This window comes from Empidonax traillii, unplaced genomic scaffold (genome assembly GCF_003031625.1).
Source record: "Empidonax traillii isolate 1590-97213 ecotype Southwest subspecies unplaced genomic scaffold, ASM303162v1 scaffold276:size1176444, whole genome shotgun sequence".
NCBI classification, from domain to species: Eukaryota; Metazoa; Chordata; class Aves; order Passeriformes; family Tyrannidae; genus Empidonax; species Empidonax traillii.
The window spans coordinates 345,210-367,820 of record NW_020955469.1 but is presented as its reverse complement, the minus strand read 5'-3'; the positions used below and the strand labels follow the sequence as shown (position 1 = coordinate 367,820).

The window sequence follows — 22,611 nt, the reverse complement described above, 5'->3', positions numbered from 1 at the left end:
CGGGGCTCTCCGGTTCGGGTAGGGGAGGGGGGGAATCGCTGCCGCAGCGCTCCCCGCCGCAACCGTGACTCAGCCCCGGGATTAGTCAGCAACCGGGGCCGGCCCACCAGCAACCGGCTGCGCAGCTCCACCGCTCCTCTGGGGGCCGCGACCCCCTCCACTCCCCGTCCCGGTACCTCGAAGGGCACAAGGTCGTGTCGGGGGACCTGGACGGGGAGTGGGGGGTTCGCGGCCCCCGGGAAGGCGGGGGGAGGGGGGGAATGGGGGGGGGATGTCGCATCCCGGAGCGTGGCCCGTTGCTGCCATCTCGTGGGCTTCCCACCAGTGGCTATAGCCGTGTCCCTGTCGCGGGGGAGGGGGTATAGAGGGGGCTCGGTGTTGGGGATGGGGAGGGTAGGTCACTGCTGGGGCTTGGAAGGGTGGGAAGGTGGTGGTCGATGAGGGCTGTTGAAGGAGGAAAGGGTGTTACCACCCCTCGAACATCACCCGAGAGGGAAGGGGTGCATCATCACCGCATAGAACAGGGGGTCTTCACCTGCCTAAGCATCACCCCACAAAGAAGAGGTCTTACTGCTCTGTGACGCATCACTTCAAAGGAAAGGGGGTCTCATCACCTCTGCCCCCAAACATCACCCCACTGGAAGTGTTCCTCACCCTGCTTGAGCACCATTCCCACGAGGAAGTGGCCCCACTACCCCATGATGCCTCACCTCAAAGGCAAGGCGTCCCATCACCCCATCAAGGATCACCCCACAAGGAAGGGGTCCCACTGCCCCACAAAATATCACATTGCAGGGGTGGGTCCCCTTTTTTAACTGACAATTTCCCCACAATTAAGGGGTCCCACTGACCTGTGAAGTGTCATCCCACAGAGAAGGGGTCTCATCACCTGTTCCCCCAAATATCACCCCACTGGAAGTGTCTCTCACCCAACCCGAGCATTATCGCACAAGGAAGAGGTCCTGCTGCCCCATGAGGAATCACCCATAAGGGAAGGGGTCCCATCGTTTCGCCAAGCATCACTCTGCAGGGATGGGATCCTCACCTGCCTGCAGAGAAGGGTTTCCACCACCCCATCAGGCATCACCCCACAAGGTTTTGCTCCACAAAACATCACCCTTCAGGGATGAGTGCTTTTGTCTCCCCAAACATCTCCCCATAAGGGGTCCCACTACCCCTCTCCAGCTGTCAGGGACCTCACAAAGTTCAACAAGGGGGATTGCAAAGCCCTGGGGAGGAAGAGTCATGTGCTCTGAGATATCTAGGTGGTCGCCTGGCTGGATAGCAGCTCGAGGGAAAAGCCCCTGAGGGTCCTGGTGGACACCAAGTTGACCAAGTGTTCATGTGAGGAAGGAGGGGAATGGTGTCCTGGTCTGTATCAGGAAGAGCATTAACAGCAGGGAGAGGATCCTTCTGCTCTGCTCAGTGCTGGGGAGGCCACTCCTGGAGTGCTGGGTCCAGTTCTGGGCTCCCCAGTATGAGAGAGATGTGGACATACTGAAGAGAGTCCAGTGAAGGACCACTAAGATTAAAGGACTGGAGCATCTCCCCAGTGCTGAGGCAGAGACTGGGGACTGCCTGGAGAAGAGAAGGCTCCAGAGACCTGATCAGTGTGTGTACACATCCCTGGAGGGAGGATGTGGAAAGGACAGAGGCAGGCTCAGCTCCGTGGTGCCCAGTGCCTGGAGCAGGGCTGATGGGCACAGACTGACTCACACGGCTTCCTCTGACCATCAGGGAACATTTTTCTGCTGTGAGGGGAGCCCTGGCATGGGCTGCTTGGGGAGGTGCTGGAGTTCTTTAAGATATCCAAAAGCCATCTGGGCACAGTCCTGGACAATGAAGCAGCAGTCCTGGCCCTGGAGCAGAGGGTCAGGTGATGACCTCCTGGGGTCCCTCTGAACTTCAACCCCTGTTTGATTCTGTCTCTTGTGCACCCGAACACCCCTCTACAAAGAAGGGTCCCTCTGAGCCATGAAATACCACCTTCCAGGGATGGGTGCCCTTGTCTGATCAAGCATCACACTGCAAGAAAGGGTCCCCTCAGTGTCACCCCATACGGAAGAGGTCCCATTAAGCATTCCTACACAGAAGAGGGCCCCCCACCCACCTGAACATCACTCCAAAGGGAAGGGGTACCATTGCCCACCCAGATTATGAAGCAGAGAGCTACCACCTCCAGCCTGGCCACCCTGACTGAAGGGGGAGACTGAGGTGTGCTGGAGGGGATCTGCCTTTCCTGCCTCCTCGCAGAGATCCTCTCGTGTTGTGAGGCACTGGGCACCCTGGGAGCATCTGGAAGTGTCCTGTGGCTACCCCCAGCCTTGTGTCACAGCAGGCAGGGCTCCATGCAGACTCCCCCACAGCCCTGCCTAACTCTGGGAGCAGCACTGGGGGCGGGCAGCACCGATCCGCTCTCAGCCCGGAGCAGCTCAGCGCTGTCACGAGTTTCACGGCCTCAGCCCAGCCCAGGTGGAGGGGACACGCATCCCCCTGCACACCCAGGGGGCGCCGCGCTGGGGGCTGCCCTACCCCGGCACCGCCGGGGAAATGAAGTGCGAGCTGCCAGCGGGGGCTGCAGGCTCCTGGCGGTGCCGGATGCGGCCCGGCTGGCCAACGCGCCGTAATCGAAGACATGTGTGTGGGCTTTGGGGAGAGGCTGCGCTGGGAAACAGGGCCCTGCAGAGACCGGGGGGCTGTATCCTGTCCAAAAGCCCAGGTCCCACATGAAGCCAGGCATGCGAACGCGATCCAAACCACAGCTGGATTTGAACCGAATCTCCCAGCATCTGGGCTAATTTGCTGCAACTTTGATTGATCGTGGGGAGGGGGCACAGGCGGGAGACGCTCCAGCTCAGACCTCCCAACAGAGCCAATGACTTAACCAGAGCTGGTTCCAATCTGCTCAGCACATTGAGGCGAAAATGCCCCTTTCCCTGCGCGCTCCCGGTTGCCGGCGCTGGCTCTGCTTGCGATCCCGCGGCCCGGCCGTTCCTGTCCCTCAGGGCTGGACATCGGCTACATTTCCCTGGGGAGACTCAGGAGGTTTTGGGAGTCTCTGGGTGCAGAACGCTGGGTCAGGCTGTCTTATTGGGATCCCTCCAGAAGGCTGAGCTGGACATGATGGGGGATTACTAGTTCAATCAACCCCCCTCCACCTGCCCCAAACCCCTGCGGGCACCGATCCACCCCCCTGCGCTTCTGGGAGAGGCCGGGAATGGGAGAGGAGCTGTAAAAGAGGGTGGAAAAGGTGAAGGTTTTTCCATTCCCCCACCTCGGTCGCTGCCCCCAGGGCTCGGCGTCACTCAGCAGGTAGCTGGGGCAGCCCGGGGTCCCGGCCGGCCCCGGGGGACGCAGCTGTCTGGGAGCCGCTCGCTGCCGTGATTTATGCAGCTCAGCCCCATAAATTACCGGGACGGAGCCCGCGGGAGCCATCGCTCACAGCGACGTCCAGAGCTCGCTGCCAGAACCTGAAACACTTCCAGCCGTTAATTGAAGAGAGGAAAAAAAAAAAAAAAAAAAAAAAAAAAAAAAAAAAAAAAAAAAAAAAAAAAAAAAAAAAAAAAAAAAAAAAAAAAAGAGAGGGGGGAGAAATTAGTGCCCGGGGAGTTGGGATTAAACCACGGCTCTTACGAGGGTCGCCCACGTCCCGCTCCCAGGATCTCTGTGCTTCCTGTGGGCACAAACCCAGGATGGGGAGCAGGGAGGGGGATTTCTGAGCTGATGCCTGGGATGAGCTCGCAGCAGGGTCCCCATGGGCAGTGACACTCCACCCCGGTCCCGAGGGTGGTGTTTCCGTAGTGAGCTTGGGACACCCTGGATCTGATGCGAATCTGAGGACAAGTTCCAGGTGAGTGATGCTGAGTCGTGAGGGCAACGGCTACCACCACCCTGCACCCTCCCTGCCAGTACCCACACTTTTTACTCCCAAATTCAGGCCTGGGGACCTCACACTGGCTCCCTCTCACCAAGGGACCAGGACTATGGAGTGAAACCCCAACACCATCGGGGGTGGCTCAAGCTGGGAGAGATGGCCAGTGCTCAGGGTGCCTTGCTCAGGTCGGAGGGTGCCAGCGGGACCTCCCCGGATTAGCGGCCGTCCCGGAGAAGCCCATCACGACGCTTTGCTGTACCAGGAGGTTGTGCAAGAGGCTGCGGCTGTGAGAAAGGAGAAGTGAAAGTGTGAAGCGAGAGGCGGCTCCCCCCGCGCCAACGGGGGGTACCCCAGGCTGCACCCCCAGCAGCCTTTTCTGGGGCGGCTGGAGGGATGAAGCGAGGGGGAAACGTGGCGCTTCCTCCTCCTCATTCTTCTCCACCTCCTCATCCCAAACCACCGCAAGCCCCCAGCCCACCCTGAGCCGCCGCCACTGCACATCTGGGCACCAGCGCTGCGGGCCCCCCCCGCTTTCTGCCCTCCCCCACCAACAGAAAATTAGGGCCGGCTGCCTTCTCCTCTCCTCCTCCAAACCCTTCTCGACATCACCACCACCCCTTGAGATCCCCTCTAAGCACCCCAAAATGATAGCACCCACTTCAGCTCTCCCACCCACTGGGTGCTATCCCCACCCTCCCGTTATGTATCAGCACCAATCTCTCGGGTGGGGCAGCGAGCAGGGCCCCCTCCACTTCATCCTTGCCCACCGTCCGCCCCGTCGGGTCCCACCTGCGCGGGGAGGAGCCGCCTCCGGTAACCGGCGGGGGTGGAGCGCACCGGGAGCCGCTAGATGGCGCCCTACGAGCGGTACCGACGGGGGGGACACCTCGGCCTTGGCCCGGGTACACCCCGGGGCCCCCCCATTTCGGGGTTCCAGGCCCCCCCCTCCTCCGGTGTTTCTCCTGGCAAAGGGAGATGTCCTAGGGAGGGAGACCCCCGAGGGGGCGGTCGTGGTGCGGCGGGAGGAGACCGGGAGGGGGGAGAAACCAGGCTGGGAGGAGGAGGAGGAGACCGGGATGGGGAGGGAGGGGTGTGTAAAGGGGGGGGCCCGGCTTGTCGGTGCCCCGCCCGGGATGGGAGGAGGAAAACCTCCCGCCGTCCCTTTAACAGCCAGCGGCGCTGCTCGGAGTTCAGGCCGGGGTCAGGGGGAGTTCGCAGCCCGGGTTTCACCTCCGAGCTGGCGGCGTCGGGAACCCCGAGGAACCGCTGCTGCTTCTTCCACAACCACCTCTTCCTCCTCCTCCCGTTCCGTAGGACCGACCAGGAGCGCGGGGTATGGAGGAAGAGAAGCAGCAGAGGAAGAGGAGGGTGGAGGGGAGCAGCAACCGGCGGCGGCCCCCCAGGGGCTGAGCCATGAGAGTTCACCGAGACCTCAGCTGGTTGGCGGAGGCCACCGGGCGCCCAGGTAAAAAGAGGAGGGGAATACCCCAAAAAGTGGGGGAAATCAGCCCAAAAAGCAGCTCCGCTGGCGCTTGGCTTTACGCACCTGGGCGGGGGGCACCGGCACCGGAACGGAGGCGGGGAGGGGAGGTCCCGCTCCCCCTCCCCCAGAGCGTCCCCCCGCTCACCTCGAGGGGGGGGAGAGGAAACGGGGGCGGGGGGCGCCCGGGGGGTCCGGTCGGCCGCCTCCCGGGACCGGGGCGCATAAGAGGCGGGGAGGCGCGGCGGGGAGCGGGGCAGCCGTGGGGCGCAGGGAACAGCGGGCGGGTGGCGGGCACCCGCTCGGTGTGTTCCCCCCCGCGTTTCCCCGGCAGGTGGGAGCGGGGTCGCGGGGTCCCGGGGCTGACGGGGCCGGGGCGCGGCGCTGGCGGCGGTGGCGGGTGATGTCACTTTCTCCAAAAACCCTCCGGGGGTTTTCGCCCCCCTCCCGCCCCCCCGACCCGCCGAGAAACGAGCCCCCATATAAGCGGTGGCACCGACCGGGCGGCCGCGCAGAGAGGCCGGGACGCCGTGGCGTGTGGGGCTGAGCCCCGACCCCCCCACACCCACCCACCCACCCACCCCGCGCGGTGGGTGAACCCCCCGACGTGCACGTCGATCCCCCCCACGCGTGGCGGTAGGCACGTGGGGCCGGTTGCGGCGCTGACGGGGCGGCCGGTGTGTTGCAGGGCGGCGGGCAAGGAGCGGGATGCTGGACGCCATGGAAGTGCCGAGCCACTCGCGGCAGCTGCTGCTGCAGCTGAACACGCAGCGCACCAAGGGCTTCCTGTGCGACGTGATCATCGTGGTGCAGAACGCGCTCTTCCGCGCACACAAGAACATCCTGGCAGCCAGCAGCGCCTACCTCAAGTCGCTGGTGGTCCATGACAACCTGCTCAACTTGGACCATGAGATGGTGAGCCCTGGCATCTTCCGCCTCATCCTCGACTTCATCTACACCGGCCGCCTGGCTGAGTGCGAGCCGGGCAGCGAGCAGAGCCTGGGCGCCGTGCTGGCCGCTGCCAGCTACCTCCAGATCCCCGGTTTGGTGGCCCTTTGCAAGAAGAAGCTGAAGCGCAGCGGCAAGTACTGCCACCTGCGTGGGGGCTACGCGCCCTACAAGCTGGGGCGCGGGCTGCGCGCCGCCACGCCGGTCATTCAGGCTTGCTACTCGGGGACGCCGCGGCCTGTGGACTTGCCGCCCGTGGAGCCAGCAGCGCCACTCAACACGCAGTGTGGGGAGCTGTATGCCTCAGCCGCCCAGGGCACCCCGCTGCACCCCCACGGGCTGTGCCCACCCGAGCGCCACTGCTCTCCACCCTGTGGCCTTGACCTCTCCAAGAAAAGCCCCACTGGCCCCTCCGCCCAGCTCCTGCCCACTGACCGCCTGCTGCCCGGTGAGCCCCGCGAGCCCTCGTTACCCCCACGGCACGACAGCCCCCCCGTCAGCGCTGGCCTCCTGGCCAGCCACGCCGCTGCCTACAAGGACTCCCCACCGAGCGGTGAGCCGGGGGGACACCCCCACGCCCCTGACCCCTTCCGCAGCACGCCACCCTGTGCAGAGCCCCCGCTGCCCCGTGCTGACGGGCGTGAGCTGATGTACCGCTGGATGAAGCATGAGCCCCTGGGTCCCTACCTGGATGAGGGGGAGGCGGAAAAGGAGCTGGAGCGGGAGGAAAAGGCCGAGTCACCGCCTGCGGCACCACAGCCCCGTTACCCCAGTGTGGAGAGCAATGACCTGGAGCCTGATAACAGCACGAGTGAGGAGACGGGCAGCAGCGAGGGCCCCTCACCTGGCGACGCACTGGACCGCTACTGCAACCACCTGGGCTACGAGCCGGAGAGCCTGGGAGACAACCTGTATGTCTGCATCCCCTGTGGCAAGGGCTTCCCCAGCTCCGAGCAGCTCAACGCCCATGTGGAGGCCCACAACGAAGAGGAGCTCTATCACAAGGCGGCAGCTGAGCAGGCCGTGCCCTTCCTGGACAAAGGTGGCCCGGGGCTGGGTGACATCCTGAGGCCCTACCGCTGCTCCTCCTGCGACAAGTCCTACAAGGACCCTGCCACGCTGCGGCAGCACGAGAAGACGCACTGGCTGACGCGCCCCTACCCCTGCACCATCTGCGGCAAGAAGTTCACGCAACGTGGCACCATGACCCGCCACATGCGCAGCCACCTCGGCCTCAAGCCCTTCGCCTGCGATGCCTGTGGGATGCGCTTCACCCGCCAGTACCGCCTTACCGAGCACATGCGTATCCACTCGGGTGAGAAGCCCTACGAGTGCCAGGTGTGCGGCGGGAAGTTCGCCCAGCAGCGCAACCTCATCAGCCACATGAAGATGCACGCGGCCGGCCCCGACGGCAAAGCCAAGCTGGACTTCCCTGACAGCGTCTACGCCATGGCCCGCCTCACCGCTGACCAGCTGGGGCTCAAGCAGGAGAAGGCGGCCGAGCTGCTCTCCCACACCTCACACTTCCTCAGCGACCCCAAGGCCATGGAGAGCCTCTACCCGCTGGCCAAGTTCACGGCCGAGCACCTGGGACTGAGCCAGGACAAGGCGGCCGAGGTGCTGGCTCAGGCTCCGCACCTGCACGCTGAGGCCGCCCGGACCATAGAGCGATACTCACCCCCCTAGCCCCGGCCCGGCCGGGGGGCTGGGGGGCCAACTGGGCTCCCCTCGCTGCCCCGAGTGGAGCTGGGGGGGGGCGAGAGGCTGCGGGCGCTCGTCCCCTGGCGCTGCCGACGGCCCCGGAGAACTCGCTCGTAACAAAGGTCCCGTGACAGCTGCTCTGGGATGGATGGACGGCGTGTCCCGCGACCAGCGCCCCGGCTTGCCTGGGAGAAGCCGATAATTCAGGGACTGACCTCGCTGCACGACCGCCCCTCGCCGAGGGGGGATGCCTGGCCCCGGCAGCGGGCGGGAGCGACGCACAAGCTGTGAGGCCGGGCTGCGCCCCGAGGCTTTGGAGGACATGAGCCCGCTCCTTACCTCAGGGCTGCCCCCGGGCGAGGGGACACCCGCGGCAGCCGCCGCGTCACCCCGGCCCCACGGTGGGACCCGCCGGCGCTCAGCTCTGCCGTGACGGGACCCGGACTGTGAGTAGTTCATCCGTCGTGGCTGGAGCGACGCCTCCGTCCTGAGTGGGAGAGGCCAGCACTAGGCTGGGGGGTGTGTGTGCCGGACCACCGCCCGGGGCCACGCCGGGGGCTCGGGGACAGACTGACAGAGAGGGACGGTGGGGTCTGAGCAGCAGGCGGGGGGCCGGGGGTGGCGGTCGAGTCCATGCTGGGGAGGTCGGGGAATCGCGATGCTCCTCGCCCCGGGGCAAGCACTGACCTTCCATCCCGAGCCCAGGGGCTCGGTCGGCGGCCCTCCGTGTTCTCGGGAGGTGGGGCAGGGCCTGTCCCAGACTGAGCCCCTGGGCCCTGCCCCAGCTGGTGCCGCACCATCAGGGATACCCAGGGGGGCCCCGGGACCCGGCGGCTTCGCCCTCGGGCGACCACTCGCCTTGATTATTTTTTTATTTTTTTTTATTTTTTGCCAAAGACGCCCGTCCCCAGCGCGGCCGGGCCGGGCCGGGGGGTCCATGACAAAGACAAAGCGGTCTCTGGTTTGTCAGCTACGGGAGGTGGGCAGGGGCTGCGGGAGGGGGCCGGGAGGCAGAGCCCAGGGGAAATGCATGACCTTGGGCCGAGTCCTCTCCAGGCACCCCGTGCCACCACCGCACCCCCTCTCCCACCTTCTGCTCGGTGTGGGCAGAGTCCCCCCAGCCTTCACACCCCCGGCCCGTGCCATGACCCCTCCGCTGGGGCTAATGTGAAGCTTCACCCTCCCCTCCCGAGCCCCCTCCTCTCCTTTGCACACGAGGCCCCGGGCGGCCACCAGCATGACTGTCCTTGGCCTCGCAGCCACTGTGCCTTAGCCTGAGCTGGCCACTCCTGCCCAGTTGCCCCCCGGGGCTGTCCTGGTCCCCGAGGGCTGGTGGTGTCCCCCGGAGCTGCCGCGGGGTGACTGGTGGTGGTGGCAGCACCCAAAGCACAGCTGGCAGTGCCCAGCAGGGCCCCGGCCTCCCTGTATCACGTCCATTTGTACACGGGCTCCTTGCCCTTTTTTTTTCTATAGTCGAAATGGAATGAGCAATAAAGTGACATTAACATGCGTGGCCTCACATCCTTCTCTGGGGGGAGACCTGGCTGGTGCTGAGCAGGGCTGAGAGGTGACCCCGGGGGGTCTGTGGGTGACCTGATCTGGTCTGCTCAGAGCCCCTCGGCTGGGGGGCAGCAGCAGCCGCAGGTGGGACAGAGCTGTGGTCGTCCTTGCAAGCAGGAATGTGTCCCGCTGCCATCTGTCGCCAGTGGCCCCCACCCCAACTTCAGCAGCAACTCGCCTGCCGACAGCAAATGACACACCAGGCTGCACAGACACGTCTTTATTACTAAAAATTATTAAAACCAACTTAACAAAATAGCCCGAAAATGGATGCTGCCCCAAGACACAGGCTCCCAGGAGCCTGGCAGGGATGGCGCCAGGCACGGGCTCCGCTCACTTTTGTGCCAGTTTGGTCTGGTGGCACCGAGCCTGTCCCACCGCTGAGCCCATGACACACTGAAAGGAATCAACATCTGGCAGAGCCACAGGGCCTTCAAAGCTGGTGGTGCCTCAGGAAGAGCCTCGGAAAGCAGTGCTGGGGTAGCCCCATTAGAAAACAAACACTGAAACACAACTGATGTGGAGGAGAAGGCAAAGTCTCTGCCATGCTGACAGCTGCGGGCACGGAACCAGGACATGGGTGCTGGGTGTGCCATGGCCCTGGGTGGGCTCACGATGGCTCTGTGTGCCCCACAGCAGCCGTGGGCACCCCAAAGTCTCTGTGGGCCAGGCCCTGCCCTGCAGCACAGACCCTCTGCCCGGTGTCTGGAGGCTGGGGCACTCCTCTGGCACAGGTTAGCCAGCACAACTCCATCACTGCTGAGGCTCCGACCCTGGCGCTGGCCCTCGCTGTGAGGCTGGGCAGCTGGCACGGGGGTAACTGGGCTTTCTGACGCAGACACTATGCTTGAGCCACCCACGCAGGAAAGGAAAAGCGCTGGGTTCCATCCTGCTGCTTCCTCTGCCACCTTTGATGCTTCCCTCCCACGGCCATGGCGCCCCAGCAGGGACTGGGGACAGCCTTGGGGTCGCTCCCACCCTTGGCTCATGGGACTGGGACTTTACAGAGCTCCAGAGGCTCCAGTTCAAGGGTTAATGCTCCCTCTTAGCTTCTGTATCTGGTGTGTCACTGGGGACGGGACGCTTGGTGATGGGATAACATGGGGTGTGGTGGGCTTAACAGCACCCGAACCCCAGATCCCAGTGTGGAATGACCCAGGGACAAGGCAATGGCTCCATCCATGGGGCATCTTGGGAGGGGATCCTCTCAACTGGGCAAGTAATGAGAGGCTGAGTGCTGCCCTGGCCCTCTCTAGCTCTGCCCAGCCCTGCAGCCATGGGCAGAAGCCGCATCCCACATGGAAGAGGAGCCTGTGGCAATGTACGGAGACACAGAACCTGTGGGACAGCTGCTCCTGGAGTCCTTGCAGAATTTTGTTAGCCTCACTTTGAATCTTAGGTCAAAAGCGTGCCGAAAGGTAGCAGGGTGGGACTAAGGGGTCTGGGGGAGAAGGGAAGGGGCAGGTAACGGCTGGGGTGGGCACGGGATCAGAACAAAGCAGCTGTGGGAGATTGGGGGTGTTCAAAGCCTCCCCCAGCAAAGCAGGCAGGCCACACACCTGAAAACTAACCTACACTGAAGAATGAAACTCAACAAGCAAATCCTGCACAAGGGAGAGGACAAGCCCCTCTGCAAGCAGCACCCCTGTGTGGGGTGGCACAAGGTGGGGAAGGGGCTGGAGGCCTGGGGCTGTCTGGGCCACGCAGGATGAACAGGCTGGGGCAGGAGGGAACCTGCCCTTGAAGTCCACGGCCTCTCCAAGGGGCACAGGCTAGACTAAGCAATCCCAAAGTCTGTGCCGGTGTGTCCCCAATCTCTGCCCTACGCAGCCTACAAACCCAAAGAGCCACCAACGCGTGACTCGAACTCTCTGCACCCAAGCAAACCAAGCAAAAGGCTGACGATCCAGCACGGGGCTCACCCAAAGCTTCCCTCGCCAGCAGGGCTCGCCAGCTCCGCACTGGCACTGCCCAAAGGCTGGCGGGACCCTCAACGGCCCAGCCTCCACGTGAACCATCCACAGCAATGACCTTCCCGGCTGGTCTGCCCTCGGGGGGCCCTTCGCAGCACGGCCATTCTGGGGTGGGTTGAAGACGTGGCGTTTATTGTTCGTGGTGGGCTGGCGGCGGTGGCGGCGCGGCGAGGCCGCCGCTGAAGCCGGGCTCCCACCGTAACAGGCTGCGTGACTCGCTCAGGGGCCGTCGGCCCCGCTCGGCCCCCTCAGCCTTCCTGGGCCCACTTGAGAAAGGTGGGGATGTCCCGCACCGGCACGTTGCGGGTCAGCGCTTTGACTCGCAGGTTCCTGTCGTCCGTCAGCAAAACCACTTCCCTGAGCAAACGGATGGGATCGTCTGCAATGTAGACAGAGAGAGAGAGTGAAGAGCAGACCTGCCTGCTCTGCTCCAGCCCTTGCACCCACCCCACGGTGTGTCCCCCCACCTTCCTTGCTAACAACTCGCTACTCCCTGCCAGGGCTTCCTGGTGTGGCTCAGAGACTGCCCTTCATCCCACAGGCCGTCTGCTCCCCACACCGTGCTGCCCCAGGGATGATTTGTGATCTCTGCCTGCTGCCCGCTGCCCACGTGGGGTGGTGGACCGGCCACAGGCTGGGAAGAGGAGGTCCCTGCTTGACCCAGGCCAGGAAGACGGCCCGCGACCCTGGTTCCAGCAGGAAGCTGGTGCTATTATTCTGTTGATCTCATTATAAGATCTAAAGCCACCCCTTATTTTTTGTGGAGCTTTTTTGGAGTCGCCACTGACACTGAGGCGTTTCTGGATGGGGCTCAGACAGCCAGAGAGAGCTGATGCCTGAGAAATATCCAAAGGGATCTTGCCCCCAGATGGATGAGCTGCCCCGCACGCAACGTGCCGGGTGGGGATGTGGGAGCCACGCTTACGTGTGTGCGAGGCAGGGGAAGCATATGGGGTATGTGTAAGCAGCTGGGTCCTGTGACCAGAGTACTGTTCCTATGAGCACAGGAAACACAGTGCCTCCGAGCCAGGACGGGAATGGAAAAAACAGAGTTTATGGGAGCCCAACATGGGCCCAGATTGGCTGCGCAGGGAGCGGCAGGACGAGGGGAAGGGGAGGGTGGCCAGGAATGCGGGCTACGGTCACAGTGTTGGGGCTAAGGATGGTGGGGCCAGCACCTGGCTGGCCCGTGCCAGGAGGAAGGGGATTAGGGGATCAGTGGGAAGGCAGGCAGGGGACTGAGGGCTGCTGAGAGCGGGACTGGGAGGTTTTGTGCGGACACTTTAAGAAATGTGTAACAATAAACATCCTCTGCTCCGTGCTGGTGACGCGCCTCCTTGTTACAAACCAGAGGCTGTCAGCTTGTCAGGCCCCATTCCCCATAATCCACATGATTTCAAAATTCAGCATCATTTGCACATAAACATTTGGTGACGGTTTCTCTGTGAATCTGACAAGTTAAGCTGCTAAGAATTCGCACTGACAAATGCGGGTTGATTTCTTGGGCAGCTGCTGATGCGATTCCCATCCCCGCCGCCCTGGCAACAGCCTGGGGGCTGTCTGGTCCCAGAACACGAGGCCCATGCCAACCAGGAATTGGGAGGGAAAAGAGCCCTGGACAGAAGGCATCAGGGGGAGCGGGGAGGAGGGGTTTTCTGGCCCTTTGTCACCACAAAAATGGCTCTGCGGACATTTATGGTGGATTTGTCACAGGCTGGGGCATCCCCAAAGTGCTGTGAGGTGCACATTTGGCAATGAGGTGGGAGGGCCACAGCCTAGGGCTGACCGGAGGCAGGAGGTGGCACCTTGGTGTTGAAAGAGGCAAAATGCAGGAGAGAACAGATCCAAGAGCCATGAAAGAGAAACTGGAAGAGTCTGTGGAATGCAACAGAGAAGGGACAAAGAGGATGTGAGGATATTCTACCTTTGTTGGAGGGCATGAAATCCTTGGCCTTGTCATTGCAATAGTGGAGGCAGCAGGACAGAATAAGGTCATCATTGTTTCCCTGGAAAAAAAAAAAGGGCAACGTTACCCTTGGCAGGGAAAACCCTGCACCCCCACCGCCATGACTGCTGCACCACCTCGAGACACCCCAACACAGCTCAGCAGAGAGCAGGGCCACTCTGACCTACAACAAGAGCTCAGCCACCTGAAAAGAGGGGGACAGAGGTACCTCCTGCCCAGAGCTCCTGGACCCCTGGGTCCCTGATTTTCCCCAAGGAGGTGGTGGCAAATAACTCAGTGTCCAGGATGCCCCTTACCTGCTGGCCAGTGGTGTCTTCACTGCGGAAGGAGATGGACTCCAGCTCGTTGCCTCGGCTGGTCAGAGCCCTCAGGCAGTTGTCCCTGCTCTCGAATCGCTCCTCCAGGAACTCGATGGACTTCCTGGCTCTCTCCTGCACTTGGCGGGCATAGCCCGCAGCCCGGTGCTCCATCTCTGGGCCCTTGGCCAGGCCATCCAGCTCGTTTATCACTTCAAACAGGAAGAGGAGGTACAGTTACTATGGGACAAGGTGCTCCCATGACCTGCTGCTGGAGCATGCAAGTTGCCAAGGCCTCAGGGCCGGGGCACTGGGAGCTGGCTCAGGAAATCTGGGTTCAGCTGCCGCAGTGTCCCTGTGCTCCTGGACTTGGCTGCGGGTCTGGAAAAGCTTTGCTGCCTTCCACCCCTGTGGGTCACCTGGCTCGGCACCGAGAGGGCAGGCACCTCGCCCCCGCAGTGCAACTGGTAAGGGCAACTGGTTCTGCTCTGTGAAACGCTGGGGAGCATTGCTGTGCCCCCCACCCCACGCTCCTGCATCATGATCAACGGCACGTCCGTGCCAGTGGGTGTCAGGAAACCCTGAACTCCTGCATCCTGCTCCTCCACCTCTGAGCACAGCGGTGGCTGGTGGCACCGTGCCTCCTGCCCGCGTGGCACTGCCTGGCTCTGCACTGTCCCACATGGAAAGCTTCTGCCCCGCTGCCGCAGGGCTGCACATGGGAACAGGAAGCAGGCAGTTCCCACCCTGGCACTATTTCCCACACAAATTCCAGCCCTGTTTTCCCACCTGAAGCCACCATTCCGTGCTCCTGGCAGGGAACACGCTCCTTTCAACACCTCACCCATCTGGCTTTGTGCATCTGTCCTGACTCGAGACGAGCTCGGAATCCAGGTGGATTCCCAGCCTGTTCACCTTAACTGGAACCTCTTGTACTGCTGCCAAGCAGGCAGGAACTCCAGCTGCTCCAGCCCCCTAAGCCCAAGGGACCTCAGAGCTCCCGGAGGGACCTACCCTCGGGTGCTGGGGCTGCTGGAAGAGCCGCTTTGTTGTGGAGTGAGCATGTGAGTGCGAGCAACAATGCTCGTGCACACATCTGGATGCATCCTTGTGTGTCCAGCCTTGCTGCTGGTGGCAAGGCTGGGCACACAAACGTGCACCCAGATGTGCAAACGAGTGTCCCTGCCTGTGATCGTGCACGGGGCTGCGTGTGCACGAAGCCGTGCGCGCGGGAGAGCTGGTGTGCACGTGTGCGCGGCGGAGCCTCTGCGCGCACAGTGTGTGTGTTTTAGCCATGGCTTCATTTCTGAAGATTGTTTCCGAGCTTGGAGCCAAGTCCTGAGTTCAAGTGGGAACTATGCATTCCTTGGGGGGTTCGGGGAGAGAGCTCGGGGTCTGAGGCCTCTCCCCAGTGCTGTGAATCACTGCCCGGGGAGCCTGTGTGATCGCTCTGTTCCATGGTGAGACTGGCACTCACTGTCTGGGTATTCCAATTAAATCTGCATGGAGTTGCTTTGCTCTTCCCTGGCTGGAGACTCCTCTTGCTACCGACCTGATGCTGCCATTTCCACACAATGCACGGCTGGGCCCGGGGTGGGGGGAGCCGTGCAAGAACGGAACATCAAACAGGAAAAGCTGGTATTCCCTCCCGAAATCCGCCTTCCTGCTTCCAAGCTAAACAGGCTTCAAAGGGGAGGCTTGTTTGTGCTTCTGCACCAGGCCTGGCTTCTCCATGGCGGGGTCAGGCTCGAGGAGCACGGAGCAGGTTAAAGAGCAAGAGAAACAAACCCAACGAGAAGCCGAGTGCTTAACCCCTTGCTGCATCCCCGGGAAGAGCAGGGAGGAATACCAGGGGAAGGGCACTGTGCCTGTCTCCAGTCTGGTGATGGTACATGGCACCAAGGTCTCTGTCTCCAGCAGCCACGGGCCCCTGGCTCACCCCAGGGGATGGCTTCCTCCTGCCCACACTGATGGCTTTCCTGAGGAACGAGGGGAAATGTGACCAACACTCGGTGTGGAAACGGAGTCTGTGTCTTTGGGGTGCTCTGGGGAGGTGGCAGCAGTGGGACATGAGTTACTCTGCCCCTTCTATGTTGGGTTGTGCAAGGAGGCAGCAGGGCAGGAGGGAACTGAAGGTGTTTAATCCTGCCTGAGGCAGGGCAAGCCAGGCTCCTTTGGCAGGTTGAGGGCAGCAGCATCTTGGACGGGGACAGGACCAGAGTCTTCAGCTCTCCTGCCGCCCCTGGTTAGGACTGACGGAGGAGCCTCACGGCAACCACAGGAGTGCACTGGGAGGCAGGGCCATGGCTCCAGGGCAAGTCCCAGCTCTCTCAGGTGTTAACACGCTCCACAGCCCCCAGGGCTGCCCAGGCTCTGCAGGTGCTGCTGACTGCCTTCCCTCTGCTTCCACACAAAGCCCTGGCACTGCGGTGCCAAGCCACGGAGCTCTCTGGCAGCTCCTGTGCTGAGCTGGGCAGGCATCCAGCCCTGCTCCTCTCACCCAGGGGTCTCATCCCCAGCCCCAGGAATCCCTTCTGATCCGGGCTGCTCACCCTGCAGGGAAGAGCAGCAGCTGGATGTTGGCTCTAGGGCAGGCAGAGATGTCTGCTGGACCTTAGGAGTTGAGAAGGAAGCTTGGAGGGCAGCACCCCTGCGTGCAGCAGGCCAGGAGTGCACCTCACTGCCTGGATGCTAGAGATGCCCATGGGACACAGCTGGCCCTGTGGATGGGGTGGGGCACAGACTGTGGATGGGATGGGGCAGCCTGTGGGCTCTGTGAGGCTCAGCCCCACTCCTGCCCTGGCCTTCCCTGCTGTCCTCAGGGATCCTCTGAGCGCCAGGCTGGCACCAGGATGTGCCAGGCGCCGGAGTGACACTGGCCGGAGGAACACTACCTCCAGCCCGGAGTGTGATCAAACAATCAGAGCAAAGGCATCTCACCAAATCCTCCCGCCACCCTGGGAGACCACCCAGCAGCACAGCCGTTATCTGCCAGGGTGAGTGTTTACCAATAACGGGAACCAGCTTGCTGTTTTACTGCGAGCTTTATAAGGATAAAAAGAAGGGCTGGGCTTGAGCAGCTCCAAGACAGAGGCCGGCCATTTGCTCAGGCTGCCTAAGCCCCTGCTCAGCTGGGATAAGCTATCTGCTCTGATTGTTTAACAATTCCTCCTCCTTGCTCCCTTCAAAATTCCCTCCAAATCCCATTTAACACCCATCTGCTTCTCCCAGCCCCCTGGCACCCCAAAAAGCACCGGGAGGAGAGGAGTTTGCTGAGTGCTGTGGGCAGAAGGCTGGCAGGAACGGAGAAAGATGACTGGGGCTGAAGGAATGCCAGCAACGACTGGGATGAGACAGGGCAGGACGAAGTCCCGTCCCACGGCATGAACCGACCAGCTCCAGACCACACAGGCGCTGTGGGCACGTGGGGCATCGAGAGAGGGAGACAGAATAGAGGAACAGGCCATGCCAGGAGAGAGAGGAAGCCCCCACCACAGCACCGCCCTACTCACCAATCAGGGGCACCACCAGGATGAACTTCCTGCAGTCCAGCAGTGTGACCAAGCTGCTGAGGTGGTCAATGAAACCATTGGTGTCTGGGACCAGGAAAACAGGTCTGATCTCCACCTCCATCTGCCTCATTTGACTCTGGTCTTTCAGCACGGCCTGGAGGAGAAGGAAGGACATATGGTGAGGAATGAGGATGTTAACCCCGTGACCTGTGAACCCTGAGAGCAGAAGATAAGCCTGGCTGACATGCACGCATCCATGTGAAGGAGACTGGGAGGAGGATGCATCCATCCCACCTGCACACCCCAAACACCAGCTCTTGCAGGCCCACAGTACACAGCAGGATGGCAAAAGCCTCCAAGAAAGTACTCTTCTAGGAAAACAACTCTGCCCAGGCTCTGGGACGAACTGGGACCAGCCTTGAAAATGGAGGGGTTTTGGGAACTGTCCCATTTGTGGGACTGGCAGTTGGCAGGACCATCTGCACCAGTGCCAAGAGACTGACCTTGACAGAGATCAGCAGGGAGAAAAGGGGACGGGAGGATGGGAGTTCTGGGGCTCCACAGAGAAAACAGCTCAAGGCGACAACAGCCAAAACAAACCAGTTTGGGACATACAAGTCCTGCCAACAGCATCCTAACACAGGGACCCCAAGCAGGCAGCCAGAGGTCTGTGGGGTGGAGAGCCTTGGCTGAGTATCTCCCTCGCTGTCCTACCACCTCCTGCACATGCCTTGCCTTTTCCGCTGCCATCCAGCTGGGAAACCGAGTGGGTTCCAGCCCTGAAAACTCACAGTGCTGTCCTTGGTTGAGCCCTTTGCATCCTCTGAAACCAAAGCTGCTCACACTCGCAGGGGGAGGGTCTGCTGGGGCTCCCTGCCTGCCCTCTGGGGCTGCACCTGGACCTCTGGACAACGCCAGTTGCCAAAACGGGACCCCAGAGCTCACGTATGACTTTCGAGGCTCTCGAAGGACTCAGGCTCTTTAGTAAGTCACAGGATTAAAAAACTCAGGATGCTATTCTAGTGCTTCCTCTACTTAAAAATAGCTTCCCTGGACTCGCTGATGTTTGTTGCCTCTAATAGGAACCGGTCACCCAAGGAGCAGAGCAGTGCTGCTGTGGAACACATCCACCGTGCAAACCCTTCTGCCACTGGGCTCACACCCCCAGATGTGCCTTGGGGACATGTGAGGACCACCGACCCTGTTCTACTCAACATTATGGGGAGCTCCCCCTGCCCACAGTGAGGATCCCAACCCTCCCTCAGTCATGCCAAAGCCTCGGAGGCGCCCTGGAACGACGAGCTGCACGGGCCAGCAGTGGCCATGGAAAGAAGTGGTTTTTAATTCATTTCCAAGTGTTGTCATCTGGCTTTAAATCAAGGCAGCTTGATGCTGCCACCTCCCACAAGTGTCTCCAGGCAAGGCAGCAAAAACAGAACCCCACCACGTGCCTCCCATCCTCCTTCTGGCAGTGCTAGTCCCGGGGACATGGCTCCCACAGACCCCAAGGGGTGACAGGCAGAGCTGGAAGCATGCCAGGTCCTGCCTACTGCATGCCAGTGCGAGGACATGCCCTCCCCATCACACAAGGGACACATCAGTGTCCCCACACTTATGCTCTACACCAGCCATGTGCTGGATGCCATCCCTGCTCTGCCTTCACCCAGGGAGGTGTTGGCACTCACTGGTGGCACAGGAAGAGCTACAGCCAGGGACAAGCTGGAGTCAACTCCAGCCCGGTGCTGCTGCTGCCTCGCCATGAGGAGAGCAGGAGGTGGGGTGTCTCCACAGGGTTTTGGGGTGTGGGAGGAGACACTCACCCCTGGGAGGCACCAGACCCTGCTCCCCCTGCTATGGGGAGACAGAGAAGAGCCCCACCGGCCAACGCAGAAACCCAGAGAGCGGCATGTCTCTTGTGAGGTGGCCAAAGACATCAATGGTCCCAAAGTTGCAGGAAGAGGTGGCTGAAACCACACAGTCTCCAACGAACTGCAACAGTCCTATGTGACCAAGGGCTGCTGCACCCCAATACATCTCCTGACCTCGTGACTCGCCCCAGCCCGTGCAGGTGACCTCAGGAGTGTGAGTAGGACACTCACCTACCCCTGCGACCGGGGGTGATGGCAGGGAGGGCAGTACCCTCGTGTGTGGCATTTGCCCCGGCGGCTCTCGCGGGCCGTACCCAGCCGATTCCTGGCAGCCGCCAGCAACGCCTGTGCCGGCCGTCACGTCCCATTCCGCTCTCCGGGCCGCCCGGTGAGAGAAGGACACAGGATGCGCCGGGAGTGAAAGAGCGAGGTCGGCGGGGAGCGTGCCAAGTCCCCGCGCACAGCTCCAGGCCGCTCGGGGAGCCAGAGGGAAACTCGCCTTTACAGAGTTCAGAGGCCGGCAGCGAGATTTATTTTTGTTTGTGTGAGTAAAAGGCTACAGAAGCCTCCGGCCAAGGGGCTTGGGGGAGAGAGGAGTGGCCTGTGATTCATGCGGACGCTGGCTGGCCCCTCGCCAGAGATGAAAGGGAGCCCATGTGCGGGGAACTGGGGAGGCGAGTTCTGCCTTAACCCTTCTGCTGGCCCGTGGGGTACGGTCCCATGGGGAGGAAGGGGAGCGTGGGGATGCAAATCGGGATGCCTGTGTCTGGGACCCTGCTTCTGTGTTGCTGCTGCTGCCAGAAACAGGTTGCCAATCCCACTGTGCCTCAGTTTCCCTGATCCGAGGACGGGGAGACAGTGGCCTGTGTGTGTCCTGCTGGGAGGTGGAGTCTGGACACAACGCTGGGAAGAGTGGGGCGGATAGAACAGCGGAGGTACAGCCTTACCCTGGCCAAATGCTTTCAGACTGACAGATTTCAGCCTTGTCTTATTTGAGTTAAATACACTGCCTGACTCGGTGGCAGCGTGACCCCACGGTGCTGGATGTGGCAGGGGACCTCTGAGGCTGGGGGCTTCCTGCTCTCCCCTTGGGCTGACAGCTTCCCCCCACCTTGTCTCCTGCACCCACGCCCTGTGGCCTCAGCAATGCTCCCACCCACAGCCCCCTGCCCATCCTGCTGCTCGGGTCATGGGGGCTTCTCCCAGGAGATGGGCTGGAGCCGGAGGTGGCTCCCTCGGCTGCCCCAGCTGGTGGCAGCACTGAGATCAGACACTCCTGCACACACAGTCCCAAATTCCCAGCTCATCCATTAGCTGGAATCACCTGGGGGATTCCCCGGAAGGCGATGCCTGGGTGAGGGCTTCCAGCGTGGGCAGAGGGCAGAAGCCCCAAAAGTCAGACAGGGGTTGACTCATGGGTCTCCACCAGCAGCACAGAATAGGAGGGGATCTCCACAAGGATCCCTGGAGCTCCACACACAGACCCCAGATCTCCTCTGCCCGTAGTGCCAGGATGGTGGAAAGGCCTGGAGCCGAAGCTTGGCAGAGACAAGTGCCCTGCTGCCTTTGGGACAGGTCACATGGGGTCACGCTGCTCGGCCTGGATGGATGGGCCATCACCACCCTGCCGCCGCCTCTCCTGCCACGACCTGCTCTCCAACCGCGGGGAAACCCGGCGCCGCTGCCCCTTCCATTCCCCTGGCGCTCCGCGGGGATCGGAGGCGGATTTTCCAGGGCCGAGAACAATGCCTCTCTAGTCTCTGCTCGAGGGCTTCCTCCTCCCAGGGCTCGTCCTCCAGCATCTTCCTCAGGAGTAAACGTGCCCCGTGCCTGGTAGCTCACCGGGGCCGCCGCCGTGGCGGAGCCGCCGTGGGTGGGTGTGCGCCTTCCGCAGCCAGCAGGCACCCGCTCCCAGGCAGGTGCGTGTCGGCGCGTGTGCGCCCGCGGCATTGTTCCTGCGCGCCGAGGAGAGCGTGAATGGGACACGGCTATATTTAGCCACTTACTCACACTACCGCCACAAAGGAGCGGCTGCATCTTAAGGGGGCGGCCGTTCCGTGGGCTCAGAAGGGACAGGAGAGCGGCTATTTTGGGAAGACATGTCATAATTGGCCGCCCCGGTTAAGCTGCTTCTGTAATGCTGAGCAAAACAATAGCAGCATCCAGAGGAAGAGCCTGTTATGTTTCAGGTGGGATGTTTTCAACCGGTCAGGAAACTCGACCGCTCCCAGCGCACAGCGGCGGCACAAAGGACAGGGGACGCTGAACAGCATGGACCAAGGGCCTGGCCAAGCAGCAGGGGTGGCTGGGAGAGTAGGGCACGACCTGGTGCGGGCTGGGGACAGCCCTGACTGAGAACGCTGCCTGCCAAGCAGTGTTGCTGTCGTTCCTCTCGTGTACCTGCCTGCCCAGCCTCTTCTCCTTCCAGATACTTGGGCAGCACCCAGGGATGTGCCTGGTCTTTCACCTCATCCTAGTGCATCGCTGTTGTTACCAGCTGTCACCAACTCTGTCCCAGCCTGGGCATGTTGTGAGGGCAGAGACAGGCTGGCAGTGGAGCCAGGGAGCAGTAGCCAACCCATCACCCAGGGCCAGGCAGCAACAGGCTGCCCAGGGACACAAGAGACCTTACCCTGTTCTGGCCTATCTTTCCCCCTCAGAGTAATGGTTTTGGGGTCCAAGGTTGTGTAGGGGAAGAGAGATGAGCTCTTCTGCTCCCTTTACAGCTGATGCTGGCCAAGGGTCACCGTTTGCCATGTGTACCCTGCCTAGACCTGTGCTCCCCAGCAGCTTGAGCTACAGTCCTGCACACACCCAGACAGGACAGGGACTAAAGGAGTTTAGTGAAGCCCAAATTCCCCTTGAGGTGTGAATGTGACCCCAGCATGGGGGCTGCAATGAGAAGCCATATGGTTGTCCTGCAGCAGCAGTGAACCTGGAACAGTGTCAGGTGTGTGATCTCCATCAGCAGCACAGCTGGGCTGCCAGAGGCAGGGAGCAGGGCAAAGGCAGGGACAGTGCTGGAAAACCTGCTGGGGAGAAGGCAGTGACTTTACCCATGAGAAGCACAACTCTGTAGGTCCCAGGTGAGACTGTGACACCATGCTCCCCTTGGGAACAGAAAGAAGCCAGATGGCCAAGAGATGAAAGCTTTGCCCTGCACCCTGGGTCCCTGCACATACCATCACAGATTCTACAGGAGGCAGCCACAGCACTTGGATCTGAGTCCCCACTGCTGTGCAGACACAGTCACATGGCCCTGCGTGGGGAGTTGAGGCTCTCAAGTGTGCTGAGACAGGAGCCACATCTGCTGGACTCGGATGTAGCTGTGCTTGTCCCCAGGATAATGAAAGTGGGACTCGGAGAGCAGCTGATGCTCCCTAGGTGGGCAGTGAATGAGCGGCTTTAACAGGGAAAGCAGAAGGTCCTCAAG

The 22,611-nt window shown here is 61.7% G+C and overlaps 2 protein-coding genes across 6 annotated transcripts in view; one reads left to right on the top strand and one right to left on the bottom strand.

Annotated features, from left to right (window-relative positions):
* HIC1 (HIC ZBTB transcriptional repressor 1) overlaps nt 1–9,497 on the top strand; it is a 21,611-nt gene extending 12,114 nt beyond the window's left edge. Inside the window, exons 2-3 of one of the 2 annotated variants that reach the window (XM_027890015.1) lie at nt 5,216–5,339; nt 6,043–9,497. In XM_027890015.1, the coding sequence (XP_027745816.1) occupies nt 5,288–5,339; nt 6,043–7,988 (1,998 nt within the window). In that variant the 5' untranslated portion in view covers nt 5,216–5,287 and the 3' untranslated portion in view covers nt 7,989–9,497. Of the gene's footprint in view, nt 1–5,073; nt 5,340–6,042 lie in introns of those variants that run through there. The other variant, XM_027890014.1, reaches the window with a different exon arrangement.
* A 271-nt stretch (nt 9,498–9,768) lies between these two features.
* Nucleotides 9,769–22,611, bottom strand: part of SMG6 (SMG6, nonsense mediated mRNA decay factor) — a 108,820-nt gene continuing 95,977 nt past the window's right edge. For all 4 annotated transcript variants that reach the window (XM_027890011.1, XM_027890010.1, XM_027890012.1 and 1 more), the window contains exons 16-19: nt 17,311–17,464; nt 13,799–14,010; nt 13,461–13,542; nt 9,769–11,915 (exon numbers count right to left, since the gene is read on the bottom strand). In XM_027890011.1, coding sequence (XP_027745812.1) covers nt 11,785–11,915; nt 13,461–13,542; nt 13,799–14,010; nt 17,311–17,464 — 579 coding nt within the window. In that variant the 3' untranslated portion in view covers nt 9,769–11,784. The remainder of the gene's footprint in view (nt 11,916–13,460; nt 13,543–13,798; nt 14,011–17,310; nt 17,465–22,611) is intronic.